Source organism: Engystomops pustulosus, chromosome 4 (genome assembly GCF_040894005.1).
Source record: "Engystomops pustulosus chromosome 4, aEngPut4.maternal, whole genome shotgun sequence".
Taxonomy (NCBI): Eukaryota; Metazoa; Chordata; class Amphibia; order Anura; family Leptodactylidae; genus Engystomops; species Engystomops pustulosus.
The window spans coordinates 179,712,206-179,731,064 of NC_092414.1; the positions used below are offsets into that span (position 1 = coordinate 179,712,206).

An 18,859-nucleotide genomic window follows, 5' to 3' on the forward strand; every position below is an offset into this window, starting at 1 on the left:
GAAGATCTGCCAATGACTCTTGGCTTGTGTCCGCAGTCTTCTGGAGTGAACTGATTGCTTGGCCAGAGGAGCTGAATACAAGTCCTGTACATGACACGATAGCCAAGTGGTTGGATAAATCTATGAGTGAGCAGTAAAAGATAGAGGCTTCATGAATAGACGGCTCGGAAGAATTACCATAGAAATCTAATCATCTTAGTAGCTAGGGAAAAAGCCTTTCTTGTGTATGCTGTCTGAATATTGCCATTCAGTATCGGGAATTAACATGATTATTTGTAGAGCTGCTAGTTATCCCCCAGGGAATAGAGAACAAAACAGGGCCAGATCTAGCACCTGCCCCGAAAACATTAGCTCTACAACCTTTTTCCCCTTGTATTAGGGACGCGGTATAAGAAATATTTCTTATATTATCTAATATATCTAATTTTGTATGATAATATCCAACAATATCTTTATATTCAAATCATAATTGTGAATATAGTGGTGAATTGAATTGTCAGGTGTGTCTCCATGGTTACAGACTACAAACAAATCCTGTGTAGTCTGATCAATGACTCCAATGAAGTGAAGTATACAGCCTGTGCGGTCAGTAAATACAAAGAAACGTAGGTTTCCATTGGGTCTGCAGACACAAATTTCTAAAAATCTCATTAATCTCATGACATCTAAACATGGTAACAAAATACTCAAAGCAAGCATACTGAAAAAAATTCGAAAAACAACTGAAAACTTTCCCAAAAATGCAACCTATTAGCATTCAAGTGAATGTGGATGGGATCCAATACCAGACACAGCTAGTGCACAAGAAGGGCGCTATTTCCTGAAAACCCCTTTAATATATTGGGGCACATTAACTTACCCCGTCCCTTGGAGTTCACAGAAAGTGCATTGTCCGTGTATAATTCACTCTGCCGCGATTCACTAAGATTGTGCACCCGATATCCTGCATGTGACGCTTCCCCGCTCAGGTCCGCCGGAGTTCATCTTCTTCTTCCCGGTGTATGTAAGTGCATTGTCTTGCGACACAATTTGAATCTTAAATCCTAAAGCTCAGTCAGAGTCAGTTGGATCATCCGATGGCACGTCCTCCGATCCCAGCGCAAACCCCTTTTAAATACTTGTCAAAGCCGAGCAAATCCCAAAACCGGCGAACAGTCCGAAGAAAGTGCGATCCGCGACCCTTAGTAAATAAGCCCCATAATGTTGATATGTCCAGGGTCGAGGCCATATGAATTAATAGGGACACATGTATCATTTGTGTTCCTTTGCAAACTTTTTAAAGTTGGCTGAAATCGGCATATACTTTAGCGGTATCTTTCAAACTTTGCCTTTGTGATACTTTTTTTTTCCTGTCTCTGTTTTTGCATGTTTTTTTACATTTTTGTGCGACTTTTTGAGTGCTTTTATGGAACTTTATGTACTTCTTCTTGCACCTAAAAAGTCTCTAATTTGTTCTAAAAAAAAAAAATCACAAAACACAGAAAACATTGGTCTTGGAAAGATACATTTAGGAAAACTGAAACAGACACACCCACGGACTAACTTATTAAGACCCTGGTGCAATCACAAAATTGCACCCAAAAAGTCAAAAATTAAAAAAACTATTACAAACAATGTAATACGGTCTCCTACTTAAGAACACTCGACGTACAGATGAACCCTAGTTACAAACGGACCTCCGGATTTTGGTAATTTACTTAATGGGGTATTCCAGGAATCAGCATAATTCATATACAAATGGGCACTCAAAATATAAGCTAATGTGTAATTAGTTGTTATTTAAAATTTTGCTCCCCTTAGCAGAAAATGCTGATGACATAGACTGTAACGGAGAATTAAAATGCTACTGCCCCTTTAATCAGTCCGTTAATTTCCTCCACGCGGTCCGTTGCAGGACAGAAGATGGCTGCTGGTCACATGTCCACATCACATGTTTTGCACCTGCCTGGGCAGGTCATGTGATCACTACTACGTTTGGCTGTTGTCGGTTGGTTGCAGTGCATCCAGTATGGTCAGTGTTCTGTTGATGGCAGTTACACATCATTACTATGGTAACAGAGCAGCACAGTCTGTTACATCATCACCGCGAGCAGAGCATAAGAGGGAGGAGGAGTTACTGAGAACTAAAGGATCATGGAACTTGTAGTTTCCAGTGGCGGCCATCTTAGTGATAACTCCACCTACTTTAGAGAGGCCATAATTTTTGTAAATCATAAAATCAAATTATTTAAGCTCTGTTTTGTGCCTAATGACATTGAGTATTGTTGTATTCATTTATTTATATCATCATGGGTTTTTGTGTGAGACTTTCATATTCCTGGAATACCCCTTTAACTTTAGCCTTAAGCTACTGTAAAAAGCTATAACGGTTATGAAATGTGTCTGTAATGAAGCTTTATTGTTAATCTTGCTTCTTATGACAACACAACATTTTAAAAATCCAATTGTCACAGAGACCTAAAAGGTTTTTGTCCGACATTACAATTATAAAATATACAGTTTTACATACAAATTCAACTTAAGAACAAACCTACAGATCCTATCCTGTACGTAACTCGGGGACTGCCTGTACTGCTAAATTTCTATAACTTACTAAAAAGGTGTAGAACAGCGATTAAAGGCAATGCTGCTTATCTTCTCTTTGTCAATGGCCCTCGGAGTCTTTTATATGATATAGTAGCAAACCTTTCCTGACTTCACTATTAATAAGAAGAACTCCAGAGAGATGTCCTCACAGCAGATCCCGCACTGCACAACAACCTAATTCTCATGTTCTGAGGTAATTCACAACGTCTCAGCCTAATGTAAGGAGAACACTGCCTCAGCTCAGCAGTGACGGCCCGGAAATATACGTAAATCATTATAGAGAAGTGTCCTCAGTTTACGTGTTTATAAGACAACACACTGGGGCACCTTCACTAGAACTGGCGCTCTGCCCGGTGATATGTCAGAATGTAATTACATCAACACGTCACCTCAGGGAGGAGGCGCAGCTACAGAAATACCACAAGTTGTACCTGGCACAGTAATGTAGATGACACCTTAGAGAGCCATAGATGTCACCAGATGTGACCGGAGTGGAATCACTTGTACACCATATTATAGACTGATGTATCTAAGCTGCCATGATCTACCATGGAAAGAGCGGAGCTTCTTTTTGTAAGTTGCCATATACTATACATAGCTATAAGATGCTATCTCTCAGCTGCTATTTCTTCTGGCAGCAACTCCATTTTTGGGTGGTAAAGAAGAGAACAATGTAGGTATCTTTAACACATAATAACCTTTGTTTCTTTGTGGCTGTAAACACATGGGAATTACTACCAGTAGCCAGGCTTGTACTTATTATACCTTACTACTAGAGATTTAGGGGCAGTTCTCATGTGCTCACCACTGCGAGGACACACAGGGAGGGATTTATCATTGCATTGACGTCATGTGTAAAGATATATCACAAGGGGCTATTTGTGCCTTATTTTCCTCGACATTTACCAAACTACTGCTGGTGATTACTACTGACTTCTGATAAATTTCCCACATTGACTTTTCAAAAACGTGTAAATTTAGGCATAAATTCATTCCAGTTGCATAGAAAAAACGTTGGAATTAGTTGGAAACAAATTGTGATTTACAAATCTAATAAATCTAATACAGGCGTTAACGCCTCATGTGCCAGATTTATGAAGCAGTCTAAGCCACTATGATAAATCGCTAAAAAAAAGCTAAGACTCCCCCACTGTTTTCAGGCATTTGAGGTCTCCCAAAACATACAATACAATAAAGTGCAACTTAACCTGTGACGTCCATGCATATGTGAAGGTGACCGAACCACGATTTTTCCAAGGGGCTTAAACCTTATATACTTACACCCTTACAGAGGGAAGATCGAGTCCCGCACCTTAGCAAATAAAGGTGCAGTGCAGAGAGTGAACACGTGTCACGATTTCGTGGGCCCTTTCTTCAGAAGACAGATGGAGCTGGTAAATTCTCCCCAATTAATACAAAACTTGAACTTAATTAACAAGGCTGTGTAATGGACTATTAGCGACATAATTAAAAACAAAGGTGCGATCATTCATTGAGAAATACCATATAGCAATGAGACAGGAAGACTAATTAATCACTCATTAGGGTCAGGCTGGCAGGGTAGTGGTAACACATATGTGGCGTTCAACTCACCCATCTCTACACATTAATTCCAATGCACGGAAATTTGCCCTAAACTGGAGCCATGTATATTCAACAATGAGTTTTTTTTTCCAGCACACAGAAATGCTTTTAAAATTCTTCTTAATTTATCCATCAATCAATCAAATAGCCATGTGCATATACATTGGCCCCTAAATACCAACGCATTTTAACTCCAAACTATAACTATGACTGTTCGAAGGCAAAATGCATTGGCCTTTAGGGGCCAGTGCATATGTACCGATGGGTAAAGTAGAACTTTAAAGGCCGGCTGCTGATTTATTTACGCCCCCACTCTGTTCACTGTAGTCTGGTCCTGCCCATCAATCTCTCAGACGTCGCTCAGCGCATGTGCATTGATACTCTCCTTGCACAGCCAATTACGAGCAAGAGAGTTATAGCAGGCTACCATGAGTTAATCTGATGGTAGATGTCTTTAAGGCTCTATCTCTTTACCATCATGAAAGACAAATTTTCATATTTAATTTCCCCTATTCAAAGCCTGTGAGTGAGTTTGCTCAGTACTTTCAGATGTTGAGTGGAGACACTGTATTCCTCCCCTCGGCATGGACGTCTATGTAATCTGACGCCTCTTTGTGCTTTTGTCTATCCTCTTGGCAAGATGGTATTCAGAGGAAATTTCAGAATGCAAAGCAGATCAAGAGGAAAGGAGAGATAATGGTAAGTGGATTAAAAAGAACTTTTATTGAAAAGTTAGTGTTTATTTATTTCAGTTATTGATGGTAGATGTGTCCTAATAAGAAGTTCCTGAGTTCCTCAGGTCTTTTATCATAACTCTATATGCCGATATCACCCGAGCATCTCTGGGAGCCTCATATTTTAATTCATGCACTCCCCCCGTAGAACTGGCACCCCCTCAGAGCATACATAGATGACGGGCGGGGACCGCTAGCGCTATGCGGGGAGTGCATAAATTAAAATATGAGACTTCCTGAAGCGCTCATGTGACGTAACCTGAGTGCCCCAGGGTAATTTGCATAACTTTTATATTTTTGCGATTGTGGCATATAGAGTTATAATAATAAAAAAAACCTTCTTATTAGGACACATCTACTATCAGTAATGGTAGATGTCCTTTAATTGTCCTGACTTTTAGAACATCCTTAAATTCCCCATTAAATTTTCTCCGCACTGTTCGTCTTTTTTCCATAGAAATGTATGGATAAAGGGAGCTTGGAAAGGTCAGCATGCACTGGATGCTATCAGAGGATCTAGAGACACCGGGTAATTTTTATTCACAAACTTCTAGCAGGATTAAAGTAATGTTGAGATCAAAGATAAAATATTAAAAACTTATTATCTTATGGGGAATACAATTATTTACTAAAGCAAACACGGCCAGAAAAACGACCAAGACCTCTCTGACAATCATAATAACATTTTAGATGATTTTACTGACATCAGAAACTTTGTTCTTATCCAAAAAAGCCTTAAACGATGAACAGAGAACTCAAAGGGCTAAAAGAGAATGGAGCTGGTATATTTTCCTGTCACCTCTGCTCATTATACTTGTTTTGATTCTGGTGACTCGTTCCAAAAGTGATAATGCCAAGACTTTTTATGAATGTTATATCATTCCTCAGATTATATGCTAATGATCCAATTAAGGTAAGGACCTTCCGTTGCCAAACGCTTGCTAAAACATTGGTGGATGAATTACAGTAGATCCTTTAATGAATGTGGATAGAAATATTCTTCTACGTGTCTTGGTTTATTTAAACCTAAAGAACTTTCTCCTTTAAAGCCATTCTAACCTCAAGGGTCCTGAACAAGGGAGAGAACAAGTCCCCCCCCCCTCTTTTATTGGAGAAGAAGTTACTGTATTGAAAAAGCTAGTTTTCTAAACCTCTATAATTCCGGAACTTAATAGTTACCCATTTCAAGGCCAAAACTGTTGATGACCTATCCTAATCAGGTGTGGGTTCATTAACCAACACCCAGATACAGATCAGCTGTTTGGAGCAGGCATTAGGCATGGCAGCAAGGATCCACTCCTACGCACACCATCTGTTTGCAGTTGTAAAGGTCTTGTGTTCATTAAAACGGTAAATGCCCAAAATTAATAGAAACCTTGTATTGATGTAACACTCCATTACACACAGACTACATAATTGAAACTTTGTGGGCCCTAGTAATAAATTATAACAGAAGGTTTGCTTTATCGTGTCACTGTGCACAATTCATTTTAGGAGATGAGTATTGAAGGACCTGAGCCTTACTTGCTTAAAAAACAACATTCTACTGAATAAAATACTGATTTTCAGTCTTATGGTATCTTACCTATAGGCATTGCCAAAAAAAATGGCAGCCAGCAGAGAACAAAACATCCTACTACGATTCCCAAAGTCTTTGCTGCTTTCTTTTCCCTGGAAAACTTGAGTAGCCGCACTGAGAAGTGAGTCTTATGCTTTGCGCTGGAATTTGAATTGATACTATCTGGTGTGCTCTTCCGATGAATCCTCAAAGTCACCTCTTCAGAGTCTGATTTATCATATTTCATCCCACAGTTTAAAACTTTACTCTCCCTTTTAGCCACAATGTAGACCCTGAAATACATGACAAGGATGATGGTGAGTGGAAGGTAGAAGGATCCGAAAGCTGAGAAGAGAACATAGCCTGGCTCCTCTGTGATTTCACAGATTGTTTCATCTTCTGGTGCTGGTTCTTTCCAACCGAATAAAGGTCCAATTGAAATTACAAGAGACAAAACCCATATACAAAGTAGAGCTAGAATACCTCGTTTTTCAGTCATGATACTAGGGTATCTCAGTGGGTAGCTAACTCCAATGTAGCGGTCTATGGATATGACGCATAGGCTCATAATGGAGGCTGTGCAGCAAAGAACATCAACAGCTGCCCATATATTACAGAAGATGCGGCCAAAGAGCCAATATCCTTGGATTTCAAAAGTGGCAGAGAAAGGAAGCACCATGGACATTAAAAGAAGGTCCGCAACAGCAAGGTTCACAATGAAATAGTGGGTCACAGACTGTAGATGCCGATGACATGCCACCGAAAGGATGACCAAAATATTTCCAAGTACTCCAAAAGTAATGAATATTCCAAAGATGACGCCGATGATGATTGACTTAGAAATATTGTTTGCTAGTGGGTGGTGGGTACAGTTTAAGCAGAGAGGGATGGACTCTACTGAGTTATTCTGATTAAATAAGACCATGATCAAGGTAAGTCAAGTCTGTTCACAGAAAATCTATCCTCAATGTTTCGACAGAAGAAGCCTTTTTTATAAGCAAAAGCTCTAAAAATATTATTTTGGCCAAGATGTACAACCAGGCACTGATTAGTGTGTAAAATGTGGAATCCAGCCAACTCCGAGTTTACATTCCTGTTAATTATGATTGATGTGGAGATGGCAACTCTCACTTTTTGTTTGTAATGTTCTCTTTGGACACTTCCCCCTTAGTGAGATGACTTACAGATGTGGGGCTATCTCAATGGACATTATTTTTACAAAGAATTGAATGTTTCTAGTACTTTTGGCTGATTTTAACTTATTTTACAAAAACGTCCTTAGGTTTACGTGTTTGTTGTTGCTGTCTTTGGCTGTAAACCATTGAGAAGATCATCTGCTATGCGTGCTCCTCTGTGGTTTATACAAGATATTACTATAGTCCGTTTTGAGTTATCCACTATAAAAGTTTGACACAGCGCACTGTTATCCGATAACTTAGATGGATCTCTAGACGGGCGGTCCTTAAGGTCATAGATACATTGTAATGTACTCCAATCCTCGAACACGACTTTGAGAGATGTTGATGTAGAAGTGTCACAACAATCTTCTAACCAAAGAAGTAAAAACCGATGGTTAGGACAATATGTTCTTCTCATGTTAATCCAGTTGTGTATTTACCTGAAACGTAAAAAAAAAAGTGTCAATTTGGCCAAAGTTTTTGTATTTTCTATATCCCATCATGGTAATATGTCTAAGTAAGCTGTATACATTTTACAGAGCAATTTATGGATGATATATACACTATACAATTTTTTAATTCAATGCATCAGAGCCTTCCATCTAAAGTGTATGTTGGGAAATACTACAGTTGAAGCATTACTAAGGACATTTTTTTACACGTGGGAGAAATGCCAGAGGGAAACTGAAGTCAGAATGGATGCCTAGTTTTTTTTAATAGGATTTGTTCTGGCACAACTACTCTGTTTCCCTGAAAACATGACACCCCTGGCCTATTGCAGGTTTTTTTTCAAGCTTACACAGTGGGGAAAAAAGTATTTAGTCAGTCACCAATTGTGCAAAACCATTTGGATGTTCCAGAAGAATATTGGGAGAATGTTATATAGTCAGATGAAACCAAAGTAGAACTGTTTGGTAGAAACACAACTCGTCATGTTTGGAGGAAAGTGAATGCTGAGTTGCATCTAAAGAACACCATACCAACTGTGAATCATGTGGGGGGTTGCAACATCATGACGAGGGGCTGTTTCCCAGCAAAGGAACCAAGACGACTGATCCGTGCACATGAAAAAATAAATGGGGCCATGCATCATGAGATTTTGGGTGCAAGCCTCCTTCCATCAGCAAGGGTATTGAAGATGAAACGTGGTTAGGTCTTTCAGCATGACAATGATCCCAAGCACATCACCAGGGCAATGAAGGAGCGGCTTCGTAAGAAGCATTTCAAGGTCCTGTGGTGGCTAGGCAGTCTCCAGATCTCAACCCCATAGAAAACCTTTGGAGGGAGTCGGGCATCATGGTGGCCAAGTAGGTAGCACAACAGCCTTGCAGCACTGGGGTCCTGGGTTCAAGTTCCATCCTGGTCAACATCTGCAAAGAGTTTGTTTGTTCTATACATCTTTGCTTGGGTTTCCTCCGGGTCCTCTTGTTTCCTCCAAAAACATACTAGTAGGTTGATTGGATTGTGAGCCCCATGGGGACAGGGGCTGATTTGGATAGTTCTGTGCAGCGTTGCATAATCTGTTTTCGCTATATAAATAAAGAATTATTATAATTATTAAATTCTGTGTTGACGAGCAACAGCCCAAAACATCACTTCTGTAGAGGAGATCTGCATGGAGTAATGGGCCAACATGTAACGCCAAGCTTGTAAAGACTTACATTTGACTTCTGTCATTGCCAACAAAGGCAATTATAAACAATTTGTAAATACATTCTTTTAAAATTAGACAAAGGCCCACACTTATTAAAGCTCCTGCACCAGTTTTCTGTTATACTTTGCACATTTCATTTAAGTGCAAACTGCTTGCACATGTATCTATAAAGTGTCCATGACACATTTATGTCGCGGCTGCACTATACCTGATGTAACACAAAATTCTGCATATAAAGGGGTGTCCTGTGCACAGTTGGACCATGTGACAGATTTATCATGCAGTGTCTGACAGAATTGTGTTGCATGCTCTATATTACATGTGAACCAAATAAAGTTGGAGCAGTACAGGGAGAGGTTGTTTTCAACTTTTGCACATACCGTAACTGTCCGGACACAACTCCTTTAACGCACCCTAAAATATTTATGTTAACATTGTCAATGTTTTCAGAATTGAGGTCTATAATACTAATTAGAAAATGCAGGGGCCTCACTATAACTCATACTAATGCATGCTCTCTAATAAAACTGCCTATGAGAATCTTCATAATGTATAGTAATACACAGTAGTTTTATATTAGAGCTTGTAGCCTGTTATACTCTACCTGCCACCATGCCCACAGAATGCCCCTAACAGTACCTGACACATTACTTAAAGTACCTCTCACAGGGTACCTACAACAATATCCATGTGTGTATACCACCCTGCCCATTTGTTTGTCCCTGCTTTAGTGCCCACTATAATGAATGTGATATTGTGATCTAATTTTCCCTCCAAAACTTTCTGATCATTGGTCATGGCATATTGCCTCTGTTCTGCCAAGATAACATATTTTGTCAATGTCAGTAGTAAAATAACCCCATAAATTTACCCATCCAACTTTTAAGTGCAGTGGAGCTATACTATTCCAAAATTGAATTTTATATTTATAGTGACATTGCCTTGTATTTCCCCTGTATTTCTGTATCCTACATAGATATACAATATGATATAATGCCAGGGCAATGACAAATACTATGATATTGACTCAACTTAAAAAGATGTAATCCAAACTTACCCACCCAAAATAAAGTTTGTAAACTTATATGCAACTCCTGCATATTAAAATGTACTTGCATTGTCCTGCCTCCTCGTTTCTGATTGACATAAATAGATAAATTCTATGATATTATTCTGTATGGAACATTGAGAGAAAACTCTGTTACATCATTGTACACTTGAAGTCATGTGACATGGTTTGCATAAACTACTTCATAAGGTTGCAATGTCTACCCCATGTTCAGTATGTATCTGATCACATGAAACCAAAGCATGCCTCCATGGACTTCTACTCCTACCCATGCTCCATGGAATTCTACTTCTCCCCATCCTCCGTGAAGGCTGCTGTGATTTCATGTGATCAAATACATACATGGGGTATATGTTGCAAATGGACCTTAGGTGATGTCATCCAGGTACATGACATGAAGTGCCCAATTATGTAGCAGAGCTCTCTCTCAATGTTCCATACAGCACAATACACTTAGACCTGTCAATCAAGAACAAGGAGGCAGGGCAATGCAAGTAAATTTTAATATGCAGGACTCACATTAGGTGAGTTGCATAAAAGTTTATAAACTGATTTTTGTAACATTGTAGACATGGAAAGGAACCATTCAGGGATAAGGGCAATGCTTTAAGGTCATGAATTTTAATGAGTTCTTTATTTTGGGAGGGTTAATTTGCATGCCTGGTTCTCTTAAGTTTGACACGTAGAAACAGTAGTGACCGCACACCATGTATGGGTGGTGCTCAATGTAGGATTCTCAGTCCATCCATAATCCACATAGAGAACATGGCACACACCAAACTGGTTTTCTTTAATTTTTTTATTTTTAGCGTTTTCAACGTATAATTCACACAGTGGAGCCTTCACCGTAGAAATTGAACAAAAGTTATATAATTCTATACAGATCAGAGGTAATATACGACGTTTCGGTCATCACGACCTTTGTCAAGCATGATCTGGCAATGTCTGCAGTAGTAGGTAGGAGAGTGGTGAGGCTGCCTCACCACTCTCCTACCTACTACTGCAGACATTGCCAGATCATGCTTGACAAAGGTCGTGATGACCGAAACGTCGTATATTACCTCTGATCTGTATAGAATTATATAACTTTTGTTCAATTTCTACGGTGTATAGAATTATATAACTTTTGTTCAATTTCTACGGTGAAGGCTCCACTGTGTGAATTATACGTTGAAAATGCTAAAAATAAAAAAATTAAAGAAAACCAGTTTGGTGTGTGCCATGTTCTCTATGTAGGTTCTCTTAAGTTTGTCAAAATATAATGTTATGTCACACAAATAACTTTTTGGAAAACCAATTATTTTCGCATTGCTGTATGGAAGGAATCCTCCTAGTGAAGAGGTCAAAGAGAGGTGAAGACGTTCCCCTGGCTTTTGTTACTTAATGCTTACCAAATGTGCTTTGAATGTTTTCTTTCTAAATTTACTATTTATCTTGAAGCAATGGTTCAATGGTGAACGTGTGGGATTTGCAAAACCTCCACAAATATAAAAACCAAGCCCTGCACCAGATACTTTATAGGGTTTCCATACACAGCTTTCCTATTTCCCTACAATTGGGCAGGTCTGTTTCTTCTGGTGCACCCGTTTTTTTTAAATCTTTTATATGGTGGATCTAAAAACTTTGTGGAACAATGCTGTGTCCCGGGGTGGCATAACTAAAATACAATATCAAACATCAGATATCCTGGCATATATAGGTCTATAGCAAGGAGGGATGGCAAGTCCTATCGTATTTAAAGGGAACCTGTCACCAGGAGACCCATTTTTAGCACTCCCCTAGTCCCCACAGAGCATAGTACATACACTGCCAAAGTGTTTTTGTATTAAAAATAGGTTTTACAGAAAAAAAGATATGTTATATTGTACCTTGTTGTGTGACTAGGCACTCGTCCCCTGGGAGTGGACCTTTTCAAATAAATGGATAACTCCCCTCACTCGGGATTGGCTGTAGAGGAGCAGGGGGCGTTGCTAAGAAAGCGATGGGTGTTTTCATATATTTGAAAAGGACACATGGAGGAGTGGTTTACCAAGGGTGGGGGGAAACTGCTCCTTTCCAGCCACTCCCAGGGGACCCTTTAAAGGTGTTGTCCAGAGATGAGCCAATCATTTCTGAATTTCTAAATATAGGCAGTCTCCCCGGTGACTTATAAGAAAGATTCTATGGATGTGATTTATCAGAAGTGTCTGAAAGCAAAAATGTTCTAGTTTCAATGGCAACTAATCAGAGCTCAGCTTTCACTTTTTCACTGCAATTTATAAAATGAAATCTGAGCTTTTATTTGCTATGAGCAACTAGAACAGTTTGTTCTCTGACACTTCTGATAAATCTCCTCCTATAGATTTGCTCTTATGTTGAATTTGTAAGTAAGTCACAACAGGTATATTTATTAAGTGTAACTCCAGCCAAATTATTTTTTTAGTCCCTGCCACCACTGGATTTTTAACATTTTCTAGGTTAGGGAGCAGTAACGCTTTCACTGTGTTTACCCATAACATAGTCTACGCTATAATCAAAAGCCCTCGTTGGCCTCATTCAGACGATTGTATATTTGGTCAATGTACATGACTCATTATAAGACAATCACAGCATCTACAACATCTACAACATCAAACCTGAAACCAATGGAGACATTTGTCTCTAAAGTTTTAATAATAATAATGATAATAATCTTTATATGGCGTCATCAAATTCTGTAATGCTTTACAAATCATAGGGGACATATATAAATATATAAGATATTACAGAGTACAAACAGTTGTATGGAACAATTGGAGTGAGGGCCCTGATCACAAGAGCTTACAGTCTATGAGGATGAGGGGTGACACAAGAGCTTACAGTCTATGAGGATGAGGGGGTGACACAAGAGCTTACAGTCTATGAGGATGAGGGGGTGACAAGAGCTAACAGTTTATGAGGATGAAGGGGTAACACAAGTGGTATAAGAGCTAGTATAATGGTCCAGCTATTATTTATAAGGGAACAGAATAAAATAATTTAATAAATAAAAATGTTGCTGCTTGAACCAGTCATCAGTCACATCTTATATACAAAGTATAAGGTGAAAGTGACTGCAGAGAAGCCTGGAACTTTGTACTATATATACCTGGTGTTTGCTGGATAACCGACTCAAGGAGGACATAGGATGGATTAGTAAAGAGAGAGTTGATGTTTCATGCAGTTAGTGAGTGTGATAGGCTGCCTAAAGAGATGGGTTTTAAGAGCACGTTTGGAGGGTGGGTATTAGACTGAGAGTCTGGGGAAGGGAATTCCAGAGAATTGGTGCAGCTCGGGAGAGGTTCCAATTAATCTAATATCACCGGCAGATAGGACTGAAAAACACACATGAAAAAAGTGTTTGTTGTGGATGTAACTTGGACCTCTATTTCTATGTCTGAATCACTACAAAGCACTGATAGCTTCATACTTCTGTTATCTCACCAATTTGGAGATGTGTGGCAGCTCATCTGTGATAAAAAAAAAGTGACTTATTCTGGTACCTGAAGGCTACTACTAATAGTTACCACGTGATTGAGGCTACCATTACTACCTCTAGCTTTAAAAAAGAATAGGAGTTCCTTAAGAAGTTGTGTAATTCTGCTGTGGGATAAATATAAAGTCTATTAGCTAAAGACGACCTGACAGACTTAACAAGTTAAATGAAGCTGAACGATTTTGTCTATTATTTGCTTATTAATCATGAACTCTACGGCAGGCAGTTTGACAGCGGCAATTAGGAAATCTGCCGGAGTACAATATAAAGTAAGTAAATATTTGTTCCCTTGTAAATCTCGGCTGAACATATGAACAACATTGTTCTAATGAATCCAAATGTCATGTGGCTTCACCGAAACACTAAGTTATAGGAAAACTATCAACCCAACAAATTCTACCAGGCTCTGATCTATACCAGGACCGGTCTTCATTGGGGGCTTAGGTTGAAAAATAAGGGTCTCTAAGTTTAACTTAATTTTCCCTAAGTCTCATCCTGGATCATGCTACACCTGATGATATTCTCTCATACACATTAGATGACCGAACCTGAAACCAAAAATCCAATGACCTTATGTGCATTAACTGTCCTGACCCTACCTGATGGCAGTGTTCAAGGAAAAAAAGGGTCAGGTAAGGTCAGCTTTAACATGAGAAGCTGCCTGGCAACACTTTAGCCCTTTCTTCTCATTGAATAGACATGAATGAGCCGGAGCTTGTCCATACAGAGATGAGTGAATCATTCAGTATACACTTTGATGAAGCTTCAGTGAATTTTTCATAAGATCAGATTCACGTCCAAATCTATTCTGTCCGAACTGATGTTGCTATATAATGAAATTGGTATATAACCTCTTCTGGTCCTCTGAAACACAGAATTATTTTAAATAAAATAATCTTATCTCCTTTTGTTAACCCATAAATCTTTTTATTTAAATTTTTCACTAATATGATAATAATGGAAGCCAGCCAAATGAACACGGTGTAAATGGATAATAATTAGAGATGAGCGAGCACTAAAATGCTCGGGTGCTCGTTATTCGAGACGAACTTTTCCAGATGCTCGAGTGCTCGTCTCGAATAACGAGCCCCATTGAAGTCAATGGGAGACCCGAGCATTTTTTTAATAAAACTGAACAGTAAAAGAACAGTGCAAAAAAAAAAAATTCCAGATGTTTGCAGATGTTTTACTTGTAAGAACACATTGAAATAACACTATTCTTCACTTTGCAGGTGTTCGCGCGTGTCTCCCGCTAAGTTAGGAGATGTGCACGAACATCTGGAATGTGAAGAATAGTGTTCTTTCAATGTGTTCTGCACTTAAATGCTCCTGTGTTCACTGTTTTTAATGTTTTAATTCTATTCTTCACATTGCAGGTGTGCGCGCGTGTCTCCCGATAGGTTCGGAGTATACTAATACTCGACCGAGCAGTATACTCGGACGAGTATACTCGCTCATCTCTAATAATAATGACAGAAAGCATCAAAAGTCCATTGAAAGCAATAGATATTTCATATATATATTCGAGCGTTAGGTGCTCTTAGTCATGGCATAAATTTTGTATAACACAGTAACAATTTAAAACAAGCAGCAGTCAATCCCTGTATCGAGGGTGTGTGCTGTTGAAACGGTGATTCGCCAGAAGGGAAAACACCCAACATAGCTCATCTCCGTATACAACAGACTAATTCTAATATCAAACAACATCACACGTATATGGTAACGAAATAAAGATATAAATTTCTTCATATACGCAAGCAACAAAGTCAAATCCTGAACTGTTCATCTCAATTCATATGTATTTATCAGAAGAAAAAGCCAAGCACGCCATCATTTGTCCATAGTCAATTCAGTCTGAATGGGGACCTACAACTCACATCCAACGAAATGAGAAAATCCACAATTCCGCTGTCATTTGTCCATGATATATTAAGTCTGAATGTTTTAAATTGTTACTGTGTTATACAAAATTTATGCCATGACTAAGAGCACCTAACGCTCGAAATGCGTAGGCAAAACCTCCGCCATGTCCTCTGCAATTTTAAAATGAAGAAATAAAGAATACATTGCTTTTTAAGAAGTGCCGCGACCACTTGTTACTTTGGATTACTTTCACCTGCAGTCCTGGCAGGCCACGCGCACAGCACTCAATATTAAATTTACTCTGGAAATTAAATATACAGGCAGTCCCCGGGTTATGTACAAGATAGGGTCTGTAGGTTTGTTCTTAAGTTGAATTTGTATGTAAGTTGGAACTGTATACTTTATAATTGTAGCTCCAGGCAAAATTTTTGGGGTCTGCATGACTATTGGATTTTAAAAATGTTGGGTTGTCATAAGAACCAGGATTAACATTACATCTTAATTACAGACACATTTGATAACTGTTATAGCTGTTTATTGTAGCCTGGGGCTGAAGCACAGTAAGTTCTGAGGTCCGTCTGTAACTAGGGGTCGTCTGTAAGTCGGGTGTTTTTAAGTAGGGGACTGCCTGTATACTGGAAATACAACCAAAAAAATGTGATTTACCAAATCCTGTTTGAACTTTGATTCTTTAGAGAGATAAATAGGTTCTATAACTTTATATAACCGTTTCCTACGGCTGAAGTAATGATCCATTTAGTACGGCGCAAAAGATGAAATATGAATTTACTATTTTCTTGTAAATATTTTTTTTTTTTCACTGGGCACAAATATGGCTAAGGCCACTAGCGATTGTAGCACATTAAATAAAGGTCAGTGGGGGCCCGGGGTGATGGGAAAAAATTGTGCGCATAAGCTACTACTCAAAATGACATGGTGATACAGTATGAATATTGTCTTGCTGAAAAACATATTAGTCTACCATATGATGACAATAGATTGGATTGCTTGTTTTATAGAACACAAAACAGGCAATCACTATCCTAGCAACAGGCAGTTCTGTATGAGAATTTGGATATGGTGTGAAACTCTGATGCTTATATGGTTTATTTGGAGCCCTGTGTTGGCACTAGCTATTTAGGGCACTCTGTGGGCACTGTTAATTACCCCTGTAAAACATTCTGAAAAGTGTACCAGTATTGATATCACTGTAGTAATATCAGTTTGTATGTAGTACTGTTGACTAACAGTACTATAGAAGCATCCAAGTTAACAGTACATACCGGTAGTACTGTTGAGAAGTGGTTTACTGAGGTATATTCTTGTAAACTTGAGTTTTTTGGAACTTATTGGTTTCTAATTATAGCACTGTAATAACTACAGCACTGCTTTATAGCATACACTATAGCACTACACTAACTATAGCACTGAACGTACCACTGCACTAACAATAGTACTGCACTAACTATACTACTACACTGTAGCACTGTACTAACTATAGCATTGCACTATAGCACAGCACTAACTATAGCACTGCACTGTAGCACTGCACTAACTATAGCACTGCACTAACTATAGTACTACACTGTAGCACTGCACTAATTATAGTACTACACCAACTATAGCACTGCACTAACTACAGCACTGCTTTATAGCATACACTATAGCACTACACTAACTATAGCACTGAGCGTACCACTGCACTAACAATAGTACTGCACTAACTATACTACTACACTGTAGCACTGCACTAACTATACTACTACACTGTAGCACTGTACTAACTATAGCATTGCACTATAGCACGGCACTAACTATAGCACTGCACTGTAGCACTGCACTAACTATAGCACTGCACTAACTATAGTACTACACTGTAGCACTGCACTAATTATAGAACTGCACTAATTATAGTACTACACTAACTATAGTACTGCACTAACTACAGCAGTGCTTTATAGCATACACTATAGCACTACACTAACTATAGCACTGAACGTACCACTGCACTAACAATAGTACTGCACTAACTATACTACTACACTGTAGCACTGCACTAACTATACTACTACACTGTAGCACTGTACTAACTATAGCATTGCACTATAGCACGGCACTAACTATAGCACTGCACTGTAGCACTGCACTAACTATAGCACTGCACTAACTATAGTACTACACTGTAGCACTGCACTAATTATAGAACTGCACTAATTATAGTACTACACTAACTATAGTACTGCACTAACTACAGCAGTGCTTTATAGCATACACTATAGCACTACACTAACTATAGCACTGAACGTACCACTGCACTAACAATAGTACTGCACTAACTATACTACTACACTGTAGCACTGCACTAACTATACTACTACACTGTAGCACTGTACTAACTATAGCATTGCACTATAGCACGGCACTAACTATAGCACTGCACTGTAGCACTGCACTAACTATAGCACAGCACTAACTATAATAACACACTAACTATAGTACTACACTGTAGCACTGCACTAATTATAGTACTACACTAACTATAGCACTGCACTAACTACAGCACTGCACTATAGCACTGCACTAACTATAGCACTGCACTCTAACTGAAACTCTTCTTGTGCCCTAACTCCTATATTGGGGAACCACATTAAAAAGATCACAGAGCAGAAACTATAAGATCTTGTAAAATACAGCAGGCACCACTTTTACAAAAATAAGTAAAGAATTGTTCCGGAAGGCAAATGTTTTCAGACCATGGAGCAGAAATCCTTATAGATGTGCTGTCACCTGCTGGGAGGGGAGATCAGCATCATTTATAGCTGTGACTCTGTTCTCCAGACAGAAGAATATGAAATGATGGGTTATGGCTGAACAGGAGCCGCAGCACTTGTGAGGAGGAAAATAGATGATAAACCGCTGCATGAACAACACCCCGGTGATGGTTTATAGCAGGAAAACAGATGTAATGTTAAGCAGCAGAAATGAGCGAACTGCAAAGTGCTTTAATGTCACCATTATCCCTGACACTTTAATAGTGATAAAATGCCGTACAAAGAGGCGCCATGAACCGGTGCACGGAGAAGACATGACTGCTACCTTGTACCTGCTCAGTGTTACATGTCAGCCAGTCTTACTTTCCA

At 38.9% G+C, this 18,859-nt stretch overlaps 1 protein-coding gene across 1 annotated transcript in view; it reads right to left on the reverse strand.

Annotated features, from left to right (window-relative positions):
* The window catches only part of ADRA1A (adrenoceptor alpha 1A), a 73,032-nt gene that overhangs the window by 13,200 nt on the left and 40,973 nt on the right, over positions 1-18,859 (reverse strand). The window contains exon 2 of the mRNA XM_072148800.1: positions 6,490-8,080. Coding sequence (XP_072004901.1) covers positions 6,490-7,387 — 898 coding nt within the window. The 5' untranslated portion in view covers positions 7,388-8,080. The remainder of the gene's footprint in view (positions 1-6,489; positions 8,081-18,859) is intronic.